This window comes from Lithobates pipiens, unplaced genomic scaffold (assembly GCF_037356315.1).
Source record: "Lithobates pipiens isolate NorthernLeopardFrog02 unplaced genomic scaffold, aLitPip1_a1.2 Scaffold_16, whole genome shotgun sequence".
Taxonomy (NCBI): domain Eukaryota; kingdom Metazoa; phylum Chordata; class Amphibia; order Anura; family Ranidae; genus Lithobates; species Lithobates pipiens.
The window spans coordinates 430,810,388-430,827,187 of record NW_027507748.1 but is presented as its reverse complement, the minus strand read 5'-3'; the positions used below and the strand labels follow the sequence as shown (position 1 = coordinate 430,827,187).

Below are 16,800 nucleotides of genomic sequence, written 5' to 3'. Positions count from 1 at the left end.
ACAGCCTTTAGCAGTAATCACAGTGTTCCCCCGGCAGGGACAGTTATCCGAGGCTCTATATTCTGTAAACATTTTAGTATATGTGTCATAGATAAGAAAAATACATGTTTTAACATGTTGCCTTTGAGCTATTGCTAAAAAGATATTCAAGATTTCTTACTGCAAGGATTTCAGATATGTAATCATACATAGGCTTTCCATAGTGCACATTTTACTTTAAATCAATATAAAATATGAGACTAGTACATATGAGATGATGAATCAGCTCTCACTTTGGCAGAAATTATATTGATTTACAAAAGACTTGTTTTCTTAGAATTATAGATAATAATAAGTGCACAGTAAATCTATAGGCTTTCTAGTGGCTACACCAGTTTAAAGTGGAACTACATTCTATCCTGCTGCTGTTTTTTGTAGAAATAACTTTCCAAACACTTTTACCTGGCAGCATAGATTAGCACCATTTCAATGCACCATTTTATGAAATGGCAAGGCATCAAAACCCTCATTTATGCATCTGATAATAGAAATGACCCAATGTGTAATTCCTTATAGTTACCACATTCACCCTTTACAGTTTGAGATATGGAAAGGAAGAACCTGAGTTTGCTATGTGCTAGCACAAATGGTTTCATATTCTACCAGAAGAACTCTTAAATCAAAAGTCCAAAATCAAAATCCCCTTTAACATTACTGTATGTATTGGACTTCTCAATACTTTAGTTATTAGTAATATTTGTAAATCTATTACTTGCTTGAATAAATGAAGACATGAAAGTCTGTGGTTTAGGCAACATCCTATAGCTATGTAAAGGCAAGATACACACGATCAAACAATCCGGTGGAAAAGTCCGGCAAACTCAGGTCCGCCGGACAATCCCCCCGTGTGTAGCCTCCGGCGGACTTTTTTTACCCGAAAGTACGGCGGACTTAGAAAGTAGTTTTGCACTCCAATCTTCCTGCCGGACTTGCATTTCGGCGGACAATCTGGCCGTGCGTATGCCAGTCCGCCGTATTTTTGAAATGAACGGACTTTTCCCGCACAGAGAAAAGTCCGCTCATTTTGAGCACGTCTCCAGGTAGGCGGGGCCCGCGAAGGATGCGTCGCTGGCCCCGCCACCTGGAATGGACTTAAAGGGGATAATCTCAAGAGAATGTAAGGTGTCCGGCGCTACCCGATATTAAAGGTGAGAACCACCCTTATTTCCACTGGATACACTATTACCACAATACAGTAGGTTGTTCGTTACAAGTTTGTAGGAAACAATCTTATCCTCATTATAAAAATTCAATAAACTGTGCATAAAAAATTCAATAGACTGTGCATAAAAAATTCCAGAAAATCTTCTGAAAGTGCTTTTGTGCAAAAATAAGTGCTACATATAGTACTTAATGTGAATCACATACATATTCACACAATTCCCTATATATATTATAATAATCACTGTTAATAAGGTTCAAAAAAGCAAAGCTAAGGTGCAACCTCACAAAAAACCAAAGACAATAAAAATATAAAACTTACTATATATACCAAACCCCAGACCTTGTATATCCAAATGTGCAAAAATGCAAAATAATCTTACTATATAAATGCGTAGACCATAGATATCAAAGAAATAAATATATGTGAAATTATGTGCTGTGAATCAAAAATTAAAAATTTTCCCAAACAACATTAAATAAACAGTGGAGCCAGAAAAATAAACAAGAAACTAAAAAACCAAGAGCAGGAAAAGAAAAAATTAATAAAAAATAAATAAAAATGACAAAATAAAAAACACACAACACAAAAAGTCTATTAATGTCCACACGTGAAAAAGAGGATTGAAAAAATCAGACAAAAATCTTGATTGTGCAAGTCCAACAGGAATAAAGTGACTTTCGTGCTTGCGACTAAATTCTCCAGGTGACTGTGTGCTCCCCCACAAGGTTCCCCACTCACCGGAACGATACACCCCTACAGGGGTAATGGGCCTTCAAATAAATCTTTATACGATTCCAGACTTCAACTCCATGTGTGATGCGATTGCTCCAAGAAAAACACCCCTCCAGGGGCTTTCCACCTTTAGATGCGATCCCAATTTTCAAAGTACCATATGCGCAATCCAAAAGAGGAGGGAGTCCAATTTAGTCCTCATAGGAGAAAAAATAAAATCTCCATAGTGTAGTAAATGATTTAAATATGATCAAAAATAGGGGCACTAGTTGTAGTGACAAGAATTTTTTTTTTTATTTTAAGAAGCACGTATGCCAGAAAATATATAAAAATGATTATCACAACATCCCACTTAACAGTTCATAAGCCAGTGGGAATTAATCAAAAAATTAATAAAATAAAATAAATTACAGGCCAAAAAATAAATGAAAAAAAAAATAAACGAAGAAATTGTCTCAAACAAGTTAAAAAACTGTAAGGAAAGCTAGCAGGGGGTAGACTAAAAACTCTCAGATAGCTCACATCACAATAATACCAAATTATTTAGTCAGCAAGAGGTCCGCAATCTAAAGAAGACATGCATCCAAAAGATAACCTTTAGTGCCAGCAGTCTGCCGTTCTAAAGTGCGGGAACCTCACTGCTAACCCCCGGGATGTAGCTATAAAAACACCCTCTGCAAGCTTCAGAAATAAAAAACTTTTTCGGGACCTGATCGGAGGATACGCAGCGTGCGCTCCAACTGCGCAGTTGGCGGATGCTGGGACTGTGGCATCATAATAGGCGGGGACATCATCCGTTGATGTCCCTATATAAGTCGTCGCGCGCCTTGTCCCAGTCATTGTGAGCGGAGAGAGCGACGAGGCAACATCTGAAGAGAAGAGGAGAAGAACAGAAGGCGGCGGCGGCGGCGACAGCGGCGACAGAAGACCGGGCCACCGCCTGTAAAAGAGCTAGAAGAAGGCCCGGTGGCCCGGCAGAAGAACCGAAGAGGGGGACAAGACCCCCGAAGTCGGAAGAAGAGGGCGGCGGCGAGGAAGAAAGCCGGGTTTCTCCGCTAGTAAAAGAGCTAGCAGAAGATAGCGGAAGAGTCCGGCGAGAAGACCCCCGAAGACGGAAGACCCCCGGAGCTGTGCAATAAACTATTTTATCTTGTGTGTTGTGTTTTTTTTTACTTTATTTTACAGGTGAATGGGTAGGGGTACATTGTGCCCCATACTCATTCACATAGGGTGGGGGGGGGCGGTATCCGGGGGCCCTCTTATTAAAGGGTGCTCCCGGATTCCGATAAGCCCCCTGCCCGCAGACCCCGACAACCAACGGCCAGGGTTGTCGGGAAGAGGCCCCTGTCCTCATCAACATGGGGACAAGGTGCTTTGGGGTGGGGGGCACGTGGCCTGGTACGGCTCAGGAGGAAGGGGTGCTCACTCGTCCCCCCCTTTCCTGGCCAGCCGGGTAGCGTGCTCGGACAAGGGTCTGATGTGGACCTGGGGGGACCCCCACGTCGATTTTTTTGGCGTTGGGGTTCCCCTTTAAGTCCATACCAGGTGGCGGGGCCAGCGACGCATCCTTCGCGGGCTCCGTCTACCTGGAGACGCGCTCAAAATGAGTGGACTTTCCTCTGGGCGGGAAATGTCTGTTCATTTCAAAAGTACGGCGGACTGGCATACGCACGGCCGGATTGTCCGCCGAAATGCAAATGCAAGCATAGCTCCGCATGTGTGGGCGAGTCCGTTCATTTCAAAAGTACGGCGTATAGTCCTACGGACTTAGTACGCCTTATTAGTCCGCTGAAAAAGTGCCGTGTGTGGGCAAGTAGCCCATTTGGAAAGTCCCGGGACAGTCCGGCGGGAAATCCGCTGGACTAAGTCCGCCGGATAGTCCGCTACGTGTGTACGCGGCATAAGGCTCATACACACGATCAGACTTCAAACAAACTTTTCCGTGGATTTCTGTCCAAAGGGCGTTGGCCATGAACTTGGTATGCATACACGCGGCAGGACTTTTTCAGCCAACTTTCACCAAATTACGTGTTTTTTCAGCTCTTTACCGCCACCCTTTGGTCAACTTCTGTATTGTTGCCTGATCTTTTGCATTGGTTCTGAGGATGCGTGTTTGTACTTTGGACTAAAGTCCTATGGACTTGTGTACACATGATAGGATTTTGCACCATAGGACTTTTGTTTCCAGAAAGATTATCTGTTTGCATAGCTAACATTTGTCAAATGAAACCAAAAAAGTTTGTCCGATAGAGCGTACACATGGTTGGATTTTTCCTTAAAACAGGAAATTTGCATGTTTGTTGCCAAAAAGTCTGATTGTGTGTGTGGGCCTTTAGATACCAACAGATCCAGTGTTGCCCTGCTGAGATCCACTTCTCTGCTGCCACCGCCTGGGTTCCGTGCTGCCATTTTCTTTTGTGATGTCCTTGGGAAGCTGCCGTCTCTTTCAGGGTTCAGCTAATAAAGCACCATTAGGCTCACTCTCCTCCTCCTTTTATGAATGGTAGACTATGTCTCCTAGGATTTGGCATGCATATCTCAGAAAGCACATCATTCGCCTAGGTGAGAATAGAGCAATGGGGAGCAGGACCGAAATCTCTACAATGAAAAAAAGGTTAAAACAAAGAAAGACAGAGATATTTGTATAGTGGAGTGGAGGAGGGTTTAAGAGGAGGGAAATTGTTTTTTCTCAGGGTGAAGATCCACAGCAGTAGAACAGGAGTTCGGGTCCCATAAATGAGACTACCGCCACACACACAATAACCTATTGCAGTCGTATCTTTATCATTAATACAGCATTCACATGACTTAGCTCATCATTTCTGATCTAGGTTTTCAAGATTACAGTGGGTGCTAATTTTGGAACCACAGTTTAAATTATCATTAAGGCCTGTACACACGATCGGACTTTTTGACAACAAACAAGCAAATTAGCTGTTTTAAGGCAACATCCAACCGTGTCTATGCTCCATCGGACAAACTTTTTTGGTTTTCATCAGACAAATGTTGGCTGTGCAAACAGACAAACATTTCAAAAACATAAGCCCGATGGAGCAAAGTCCGATCGTGTGTACAGAAAACCATCAGACTTTACAAACACACATGCTTAGAACCAATGCAAAAGATCAGACAACAATACAGAAGTTGACCAAAGGTGGCGGTAAAGAGCAAAAAAATGTGAAAAATTTGAAAGTTGGCTGCAAAAGATCGTGTGTATGCTTAACAAGTTCACGGCCAACACCCTTTGTACAGAAATCCATGGGAAAGTTTGTTTAAAGTCCGATCGTGTGTATGAGGCTTAAGTCTCACAAATCATTTGTAAACTCAATAGCTAGTTGTTTCCTATACAGAACATTTCTGGACCATCCAATTCTTCACTTTTTACTGTGGTGGGTTGCTGCAAAAATTGAGTAGGGAGGAGAATCTTAAACCTCAAACACACGATCGGACTTTAAACAAACTTTCCCGTGGACTTCTGTACAAAGGGTGTTGGCCATGAACTTGTTAAGTATACACACGATCAGACTTTTTCAGCCAACTTTCACCAATTCACGTGTTTTTTCTGCTCTTTACTGCCACCTTTGGTCAACTTCTGTATTGTTGTCTGAATTTTTGCATTGGTTCTGAGCATGCGTGTTTGTAAAGTCATATGCTTTTCTGTACACACGATCGGACTTTGCTCCATCGGACTTATGTTGTCGAAAAGTTTGTCTGTTTGCACAGCCAAAATTTGTTCGATGAAAACCGAAAAAGTTTGTCCAATGGAGTGTACACACGGTCGGATGTTGCCTTAAAACTGCTAATTTGCCTGTTTGTTGTCAAAAAGTCCGATCGCGTGTACGGGCTTTTATAGTTTGTACTCTAGTGTGTACTTTTTTACATAGAATAAAAAAAAAATTAAAAAAAAGCAAAACACATCTTACATTTCCCCATCAATCTCTTTATCCCTATCCAGTTATAGAAAAACACATATGGTTCTGTACTTAAGCCTTCTTGTGCATAGACCCACATTATAACTTAAGCCACAATCAAAATAAATATACACTTAAGCGATTAGGCTGCAGCGCTGGTATATCTGTGTTTTTTGCACATTTTACCTGCAGTTTTAGCTGTGGTCTGATTAAAGTAAAGTATTTGTATAATCTTTTGACTGCATATAAAGCTTGAATTTTGTCCCTGCAATTCTTCTAGCCCATCTCTGCTCCCCAGCGCCTTCAGTAGATGTCCACTGTAATGAATCATTTACATGGCTAATGGTGTTGCCCAATCCCAGTCTGGATCTACAGTGTTTACTTTTTTATCCTAGCATTTGTCTTTAGTCTAGCTCAGTCAAGTATTGATGCGAAAAGTGGGGGATTTGGGACTTTAAATATAGCACAATTAAGTGCCTCCATCCCGATAATAGGTACGTATAGAAGGGAGTTTGGGACTTTAAATGAAGCACTTGGATAGTGGAGGTAAAGTTTAACCATTTTTAAATGTTTATTGATTGTTAAGTAAGAAACCGTAAAAAGTATCAAATTCATTATATGTAAGGACATAAATACAGTAGAAGCATGATATATAATATATACATATAACAGCACATGATAATAATAAATAAATTAAATAGTGTAGCATAATGGTGCCCATAACAGCATGCCCGATATTGACAAATATACCCACATGGTAAGTATGCATCCGTAAAACAAAAATTATTTTTAGTATATAATTAAAAAATCAATTCATGATGAAATGAATATGGTTACGTATAAATTAAAAATAATAATAATATAAAAAAAATTATTAATAATATAAAATTAATAAAATTAACATTTTATATGGAACCACATTCATTTCATCATGTATTGATTTTTTAATTATATACTAAAAATAATTTTTGTTTTACATCTAGTGGATGCATACTTACCATGTGGGTATATTTTTCGATATCGGGCATGCTGTTATGGGCACCATTATGCTACACTATTAAATTTATTTATTATTATCATGTGCTGTCATATGTATCTATTATATATCATGCTTCTACTGTATTGATGTCCTTACATATAATGAATTTGATACTTTTTACGGTTTCTTACTTAACAATCAATAAACATTTAAACATGCTTAAAATTTACCTCCACTATCCAAGTGCTTCATTTAAAGTCCCAAACTCCCTTCTATGAGTCAAGTATTGATCAACATTTTACCCATGTGTTGCAGTTTAATTTAGATTTTTTCCTGACATGGTCATGTTTTGTCATAGTCTTAACCTGATTTCTGTCATCTGAAGACAAAAACTAGAATCCTATCCCAGTGCTTTGCTTCCTTGTCTGGCAGTTTGTAATTTGTGGCTTATACTATTATTTTCTACCTATTTGATGTTATTATTTTAAATGTATTTGTCTGCATGTTGTCTATGTGCTTTAGAGTGGTCAAGTATCAACTAAATAAGCAGCTGCTGTCAGACCTTACTTTTTCCTGACTCCTCCATGCCTATGCAATCTCATATTCTATGTATATACACGTGTTAAGGAAACTGGTGCTTAACAATTACAAGTCACTGGAGAACAAAGATTTAGCCTCAGTCTTTCAAAGTCATCATTGGTAGTGTACACACAGCCCAGAACACATCTAATGTGCTCGAGTGTCTTAGCATAATGATTCCCAACTCTATTACTCATGTACCCCCAACAGACCAGGTTTTCAGAATATGGTAAATCTAGCATAGTTGATTTGACTTATGTCACTGCATCGATAATTTCATTAGCTCTGACTACTGATGGAAATCCTTGGTTATTATGTATTATTTTCTCTAAATTACTTTGACCTTGATTCAAGATTGTATGTGTTTGAAGTCCTGTCTCCTAATATCCATCCCTGTATATGAGGTATTGTTGTAGGACAGCAAAACACTATTGAGTTAACAAGCAGTCTTTTTCTGCAATGTGGAACACCCTATTGGAGGAGAAAAGTGCAACATTGTAAGGCTTTGTGCTAGCTGTGTTTTCCGCATAGAAACATAATGCACATATCCCCCATTAAAATGAATCACTTCAGAATAACCACAAATGAGTACCACGTGACTGATAAGAAGAATCAGCTCAGTCACAAGCAACTAAAAAACCTACCTTGCCTAAAAATGACCGAAAGGCAGATTAAAAGAGAAGTATGTGTTGTTGTTTTTTTTTCTGTTTTATATTTACATAGGTGCAAGCAGCATCGGTCCGATGTTGCATCTGTCCCCCAAACACCACCAATGGTTTGGTTCTCACAGCTCCCTGAGCGGAGAGTTGCCCCCCCCCCACTCTCACTGGAGCGCTGAGCTTTGGAGGGATGGGGAGCAGCTGTATCAGGCTCTTAGTGGCTCGCTGAGAGGCTGAGATGGGTATCAGTCCAGGCACCTGGCAGGTCCAGACTTTATTTTGTGATGACGCGGCGCCTGAACTGATCTTTGTGACATTAACAGAGAGTAGATTTCAGCGCGCTCTCTGCTGAAAATGGGTCAAAGGAGTCTAAAACAAATTGCACTGCTGTGACCCATAGGAAAAGCCAAGCCAAACAAGCTTAGGCTGCACTTCTAAGTTGGAGAAAGGCAAGGCCACAGCTTTATTGAACTTTTCCAAACGTAACAAATAACCAGTGCCTGTTACACTGTTATACTGTGAGAACATGAAAACCATATACTGATGTAGGCTAAGAGGCCTGTCCTGATCCTAACTTTAAAAAGAGGGCATAACCCATTAAAGCAATGTAAAGCAATTATAAGGTACATTTTTCAATACAAATAAGAAAAATATTATACTTACCTGCGCTGTGCAATGACATCACACACACACACACACACACACACACACACACACACACACACACACACACACACACACACACACAGCATGGCCCAGCCCTTCTCCACTCCCTTCTCATACTATTTGATTGACAGCAGCAGAAGCCAATCGTTCCTCCTGGTGCCTTATTCACTGAGAGTACAGGGGGAGAGGGCAGAAGAGATGCAGCTGCGCACAACGCTGGATTGATTGAAGACATTTAGGGAGGGGGGAGGACAGCAAGCTATACTTTTTTTTTTTTACCTTAATAGAGAAAATGCATTAAGGAAAAAAAATGTTTTCGCTTTAGAACCACTTTAATTGCTGGTAAGGTCCAACCACCAACCACTTGCTTACTGGGCACTTAAACCCCCCTCAGTCCCAGACCAATTTCGAAATTTTTATTATTTTTTTCCCACAAATAGAGATTTCTTTTGGTGGTATTTAATTACAGCTCGGAGTTTTATTTTTTGCTAAACAAACAAAAAAAGATGCAAAAAAAAAAAAATCATGTTTAATAGTTTGTTATAAAATTTTGCAAACGAGTCATTTTTCTCCTTCATTGAAGTGCGCTGATGAGGCGGCACTGATAGGCTGCACTGGTGGGCACTGATGGGCTGCATTGGTGGGCACTGATGGGCTGCATTGGTGGGCACTGATAGGCTGCACTGGTGGACACTGATAGGCATAGTTAAGGCGGCACTAATAGGCACAGATAAGGTGGCACCGATGGGCACAGATAAGGCGGCACTGATGGGCAAAGATGGGCACAGATAAGGTGGCATGGATGGGTGGCACAGATGGGTGGCACGGATGGGTGGCACGGATGGGCACTGATAGGTACCACTGATAGATGGGACTGATGGGCACTGATAGGTGGCACTGATAGGTGGCTCTGATAGTTGGCACTGCTGGGCACTGATGGGCGGCACTGCTGGGCACTGGTAGATGACACTGATGGGCACGGATATGTGGCACTGGGGTGCAGCACCTTTGTTGAGGCAGATTGTGGGCACTGCTGGGTGGCACTGTGGGCACTGCTGGGTGGCACTGTGGGCACTGCTGGGTGGCAGTGACGGGGGCACTTACTTTTTTTAATGTGGCACTGGCAGGGGGCAGGTGGGCACTGGCAGGGGGCAGGTGGGCACTAGCACTGATGTCCCGATCACGGCCGCCGGTGATCGGCTTTTTTTTTCTCCTCGCGCTGACAGCGCGAGGAGGAATAATAGCTGATTACCGGCTCCGTTATATCACATGATCAGATGTCATTGGCAGGGGATCGACCCCTTGCACGGATCGGTGATCAGGCGAGTCTCGTAGACTCACCGATCACAGAGCACGCCGCGCGCGCCCCTCAGGGGGCGCGCATGGCGCTTGTGCACAGGACTACGTCTATTGACGTTGTCCCGGAAAAGGAGATCCAAATGACGGCTACAGCGCGGATCTCAAGTGGTTAAACTGTGACAAATTATCACAGAGTGGGTGGGTGGGCAGACAACTCTTCTGAAGGCTGAATTTCTCCAGGCCTTAGCATAGTCTTTTTCTAGCGTTCAGGCTCTGTCCCTTCACCTCACATCCTTGTAGCCAATACAGATGGAACCACTTAACTTTCCAGCATTAGGCCAACTCTCACTGCATAGCCATGCTTCTATTAGTCAAAGATCCCTCTCCGCAAGGGGTTTGAGGAGCCTTCATTCTCAATGTCACATTAGCATGGAGAAGAGCAGTACATTTTTAATAAAGTCATGCTGCTGTTAGCATTTTTGAAAGCTGATCATTCTCCTCTGCTCATTTGACAGAGGTAGAAATCCCCAAGGACAAGAAAAGCGTGTAGTAATACCTGCTTGGCAGAGACACAGAGTGGTATGTCAATCAACACTCTATAGAAAGTTATTGTCAGTAATCTGTTAAAGGTTCAGCCTAGCCAGCCTAGCCAATATTGATATTTCAGCTTTTGGTAAATGCTGTAGAGTAAAACAGTCGGGTGTTAAAACAGGTAGCTTTTGCTAATGAAGTACAAAAAAACTATGCACTGGCTGCTTGTAGCTAAAGTATCACTTTTGGGTTCACTGACCCTATACAGATTTGAGTCTTAAAGGGCACACTATAATGGATATGATATGTGACTTATTTATTTATCTATTTATTTATGTTGCATCCCTGGCAGTATAGCTGCAAGCACTGGTGATGTGTCCACTCAGTGGACATACCTATAGCCATACAAAATCCTGTGATTGGACTGGTCTAGAACACACGGTCAACAGATAAGAAATATTGGGATCTAATACTGTACATATAATAATTGCATCAACCTTTGATTGGGTGTTTATGTTTTTCTCAAAGGCATTCTCTAATGAGAAATATGTTTCAAGAAATTAGTTGCAGTAATTAAAATTGTATGGAACATGTATAGGTTATAGAATGTAAAGGTTATTTTTGTTTTCAATCGCTTTTTAATAAATTTTATACATAATGTATGCAAATACATATACCTTACTTTATAACTATGAATAATATCCTGTGTCCCTGACAAAGGGCAATATTTCCTTATATTGGGACCCATCTTCCCTTTCTATATCCTTCCATCTTTCCTTTATCCTGTAAAGGTTATTTTTAATAACAAATTAATTGACCTTGGCACTGTGTCTGTTTGTTTGTTCTAATCTGTGTATATTCGTTTTTCAGATAATGTGTTATTTTTTTTCTGCTTCCGCACAAAGCCTTTAAGTTGTTTTCAGCTGAAAAGGGCAGAAACAAGCGACAAGATGCAAGATGACACCAATTTAACTTATATTCTTTTTTCTTCCCCTTAATGTCCCCCTTCTACACTCAGCTGAACAAGACAGCCAAACAACTCATTGAGAAGGACAAGACGAGCATATCTACAGCACCAGGCTATGAGGTCCCTATGTCACTTGATGCCAGCATGGTAGTCAGGGTGACCTCAAGTCCTCCTTTAAGCAGTACCGGAGCTGTCAGTGCTGACCAGAGGCATGTGGACATCAAGAAGAATGCCAAGAAACGACACTCCTTCACAGCCCTCAGTATGACGCACAAATCCTCCCATGCCATGAATAACAGGCATTCCATGGAAATTAGTGCTCCAGTATTGATCAGTTCTAGTGATCCGCGCGCTGCTGCCAGAATCGGAGGCGTGGCTCAACTTTCATCCAGTGCTCCAGTCCAGGTAACTGTTTGTACAGTAGCCACATGAGGGCAATAGTCAGAATAGAGCACCCATGTAGATGGCATCTGATGAAACTGAGCTCATCAGTCATGTTCTAAGCTGGTGAATTTTGTGATGACATGTATGCTTCAATACATGTGCCCACAATAGCCATTGTCTACATGCTGCTTTGACTTTTCATTTCAATGTCTACTAATCCTAAATCTGACAATTCTAATTTTCTAATCTGTACTAAATTTGTGTTGCCCTCATTTTGACAGCATACCTAGGATCACACTACATGTGGCCAGATTTATAGTGCAGGAGAGAAGAGTGTCTGTATTTCCCATTGCAACCAATCAAATTCCAATTCTTGTTTTTTAACTCCCCCTAGAAGAAAGGCAGCTGAAATCTGATTGGCTGCTCTGGACAACACAGATACTTGTTCTTACTTCTTTTTTTATAAATCAGCCATAGTATACTGTAGATGCACCTTGTTATTCATGGCTTTTGGAAGGTTAGTTGGCATGATATTTAATAATTATTGTTCACATATTAACATGCTTAGCTTCAGTGTAATGTTATATTTATTATCCTAATCTCTAAATAAATCAGGCTTTACATTTCTAAGTAGTTTATATCTAACCTCTTATGTCTTTATCCCAATTACAAACATATACTAAAAGCAGTTTTGAATGTGACTAACTCCTTTATTTCCCTAACCTTTTGCTTTTGAAAGTGCAACTGGAACGTTACTACTGATCTTTTTCTAACAAACTCACAGCATATACCTGCTTCCGTCTGCAACCTAACAATTTTGCTGTGAGAAAAGCTGCTGTTTTTAAAATTCCTAAAAATGTCATTATATTTAAATACTGTTTGAAATAAATCACAGACTGTAATGTCAGGGTATTGTCTGACAGGAGATGTCCATGGTTGAACCTTTCTAATGTCCGCTATTCCCCATGGTGTTAATGATGTCTGGTCTCAGATGGTACATAGTGCTTCTATTTCATTCACATTTCACTATTACTGACAGATGCACAGAAGGGTGAAGGGTTACATTTATTCCTCAGGCATTTCATGAATATTGAGGCCTTCTTACTTCTCACTCTAGTTACATTGTGTCAGTCAGATTATCCTTATCAAGAAATCTAGAGCCATGCAATACTAATAAGCTGTGTGCTTGGGCATTGTTTAATTACATATGCATGATTGTACGTTTCAATATTTTGTGCTTTTACACACACCCTTCTAAAAAAACGAATGGCTTACATTTATTTCAGGGCAAAATTTAAACTGGAAGTCTGGTCAAAACCTAACCTGCTTCCACTTCCATTCTAAACTCTATACTAACAACTCTGTATACTTACCTAATCTAAGGGCGCTCTAATACAGTCACATGATTTCCCCAGTGGTGGGCTTCCTGGGAGAGGAGAGAGCAGCAACAATGGCTGCAGAGCCTGCGTGGTGACGTCACCCATAGATGGGTTGTTGGCTGTCCCTCCTCTCCCCTGAAGCTAGCACTGGGAGCCAATCACATGACCTTAGATTAGGTAAATATATACATCTTTCCTTTACAGGGTAGTTAGTATAGGGCTTAGAATGGCGGTAGGAGCAGTTTTAGTTTAGCTTAGATCTTCCACTATAACATAATTTTTACTGCTATTTAATTTAGAGTTCAGTTGAATCTATACCATAAAGTATAACTAAAGGCAACTAAAGACTTTTTTTTTTCTTGCTTGTTTTGGATAGGGATGGAGAGGTATTAGCACACCTGTCAGTTTTTATTGCTGTCTGTGCTCCTCTTAGTGAGATTTGTCTCTATTTGGCCTGTTTACTGTTCACAGCAAAATTAAAAGTGAAAGAACATCCCATAGAGTAGAAATCTATTAATGGGGACACTCTTTCTGGTGACCTTGGTGGCAACCAGGGATTCTCTCACTTTGGAGGGATTTCATCTCACTTCCTGTTGTAGCTACAGTACAGGGGGTGATGGAAAATCTCCCCAGGGGGATACAGATGGCAAAACAAATTTGACAGGGCTTGTAACCCCTGTTTACTATATCCCAAATTAAACAAAAAGTTTTTCATTTAGTTTTGTTTTAATGAAATGTTACCTTTGTTTTACATGCAATTTTATGGCTGAGGTTTGTACAGAAGCTCCTTTTCAGTCTTTAGCTGGCTACAGAGCTGCTGCATTAACTGAACATACCTATACAGCTACAAATTACTCATGTGCCGTGGACATCAGCTATATTTTAAATTAAGGAAAGCTACTGTAATTTATAATTCTTAGGCAGCTCAGAATACTGCTTATCTGTTTTTGATCTAGCCTTGAGAAACTGTTCTCATGCAAGAGTGCCTCTTGGAAAGTTGTTAAGAGGATGTGCTTGTTTTAGAGAACAATATATCTGCAAGTTTTTGTACAGTGTATATACATTTTCTATGTGTTGCTTTCTAGGGTTGGAAAATGTAATTGCTATTGTTATTAATAATTAATTGCTAATACATTTTTTACATATGTGGTGAAATTTGAAGACCATCTTTAAATAATTGGTATATATGGATTGTATGAGATAAATCTAACATATAAAGTTATGATTTCATCATTACAGGGATTTTTGGGGCCAAAATCTTTGAGGCACTCTATGATATTCACTTTTGGGGTAATCTGTGAAATGCATGCATAGTAAATATTTAATAGTAAAGACCCTCTTTCAGAACTGATTGGCTGAAAAGGTGATAAAAGGTCGATGATAAAATAGTGTACCTATTTTTCAAGTTACCAGTAAATCATTGTTCTATGAATTTACTGGTAAAGACCCTCTTTCAGAACTGATTGGCTGAAAAGGTGATAAAAGGTCGTTGATAAAATAGTGTACCTATTTTTCAAGTTACCAGTAAATCATTGTTCTATGAATTGCTTAATTTTTAGTTTCAATTTTTAGTATATGCTTATGAAATACAGTTATATAAAGATGTTTGAAACACTGAAATTTCTCTTTCCTAAATCATTTTAATCATACCTTAGATGTTAAATATGTGTTGGGCAAAACAATCTGTTCATTAGGTGTAGCAAAATAAAAAGTATTCATAGTTTCCTTAATATTTACTCAAGCAGCTGAATGCACATATGTAGTGAGGTCGCTTTTTATCCCACTTGCAGACATCTTGAGTTTAAGCATGTGAGGTATTTTAATATGTGGCAAGCAATTTACCTAGGTAACTGTGCAAATTGCATTTGACATCTCAAACGTGAGCAGAGAGAAAGAGGCTGAAAAGGAGGAGGAGGCTTTTCAAAGTACAAGTCACATTAATTCAGCAAATGCATCAATACATCTGTTCTGTGTGATATCTTTTAATGGAATAACGACATTGACAAGCTCTACTGAGCTAATCTCCTTTTAGCAGGGCAGAGATATGCTTCCAATTTTAAATACTCTTTACCTGGTGTGAGAACAACAAATACTTAGATGGTAAAAAAAAAATATAATAACTTTAATTTTGACATTACATAAAATTGTAGTACCCATTGGGGGGGGGGGGGGGGTTGTCCTTGGTAGAAGAAGGCTTGAAATTAGATTATAGAGGCTGCCTGAGGTGGGGAACTTACAATGTGATGTTAGGTATTTGAAATTGTAAGTGTGTTCTGGATTTGGAATTCATGGATATAAGACTGAGTAGTTATATCAAGTGCCTCTGTAAGATAATAGATAAGCATACTTTTAATACCCCATTGAATACATGGCTATATATATTAATGCACTGGTGAGATATACTTCTTTCTAATTGTTGAGACAACCTTGGAGCAACTGGTGTGAAATTTGTCTAATAAATACCGTAGCCAATGTAAGCTAATTTGTCTGTTGAGAAATGTAAATAAGGAAACAAGTAGTGCATCAGTACTGGTTAATCGAAGGACAAGTGCTGAATTTAAATGAAACCTGTAGTGAGAGAAACACTAGAGCTGCCAGTTGCATATCTGTCTCTGATAGTATATTCTAAAGCAACGACCTAAAGCAAGCATGAAGTTTAAGCAAAAGTTTTCCCAATTTCAATTGTTTTCCAATTGTTTACTATTTTACCTATTACTTTTCACTTTTCATCCAACTTTCAACAAATGTGCAAATTCATTGTGTTCATGTATGGTCCTAGCAACACCTGAATTGGAGGATGATTACATCTTTTGAATTAAAGAGGTCTTAAGCTTTCTCATTACCACCTAGTGGGCAAAGTGGTATTAGTTTATTTTGCTCAATATTTATGCACATTGGTTTTATCTAAAAGGAGATAGCATTCATTAAAAATTCTCTCTATTGTCTTTGGGTTTGGATGGACCTTTAATTTAAGATGGAAATCAGGCCACCAATGTTTTTGTTTGAAGTCCAAAGGAGACAAGAGTTCGATGAAAGGAAAAGGTCTGCTGCTGTCTGTACTCTATAAGCATACCTTTTCATCCTGCCCCAATACCACACAATACATTTGGACAAACCCACCCAGTGGGGACATATAAAGCAATACTGTATAAACTTGCCAGATGTTCTAGTCCTTTCAAACATTGTGCAAATTAAAAAATGCATTCTGTCCTTAGTTTTTCTTTAAAGCAACCCTGTTTTTATGCCACAAAGACTGCAAAGCCGGGTGCACCATGTAAAACAAAAATACCTTTTTACTGCAAGTCCCTGCAGAGGTATGGCCACTTTGATATCCAACATGTCCGGGTGTGTCAATGCCAGGTCTCCCAATACAAGATGTGGCTCCTCCCGCCAACCCATATGCCACTAAAGGTCACAGAAATGGTTTCCAAGGTATAATGACCCATCTTAAATGCTAGTAGTGATTTTAGAGAAAACTGCTTTCTTGGTAAGCAAGCATGAGCTCTGAAT

The 16,800-nt window shown here is 39.9% G+C and overlaps 1 protein-coding gene across 2 annotated transcripts in view; it reads left to right on the top strand.

Annotated features, from left to right (window-relative positions):
• SH3RF3 (SH3 domain containing ring finger 3) overlaps positions 1-16,800 on the top strand; it is a 609,268-nt gene that overhangs the window by 404,326 nt on the left and 188,142 nt on the right. The window contains exon 4 of one of the 2 annotated variants that reach the window (XM_077482583.1): positions 11,579-11,932. The exons of the other annotated variant lie outside the window; for it this stretch is intronic. Coding sequence (XP_077338709.1) covers positions 11,579-11,932 — 354 coding nt within the window. The remainder of the gene's footprint in view (positions 1-11,578; positions 11,933-16,800) is intronic. 2 annotated transcript variants of the gene reach the window in all.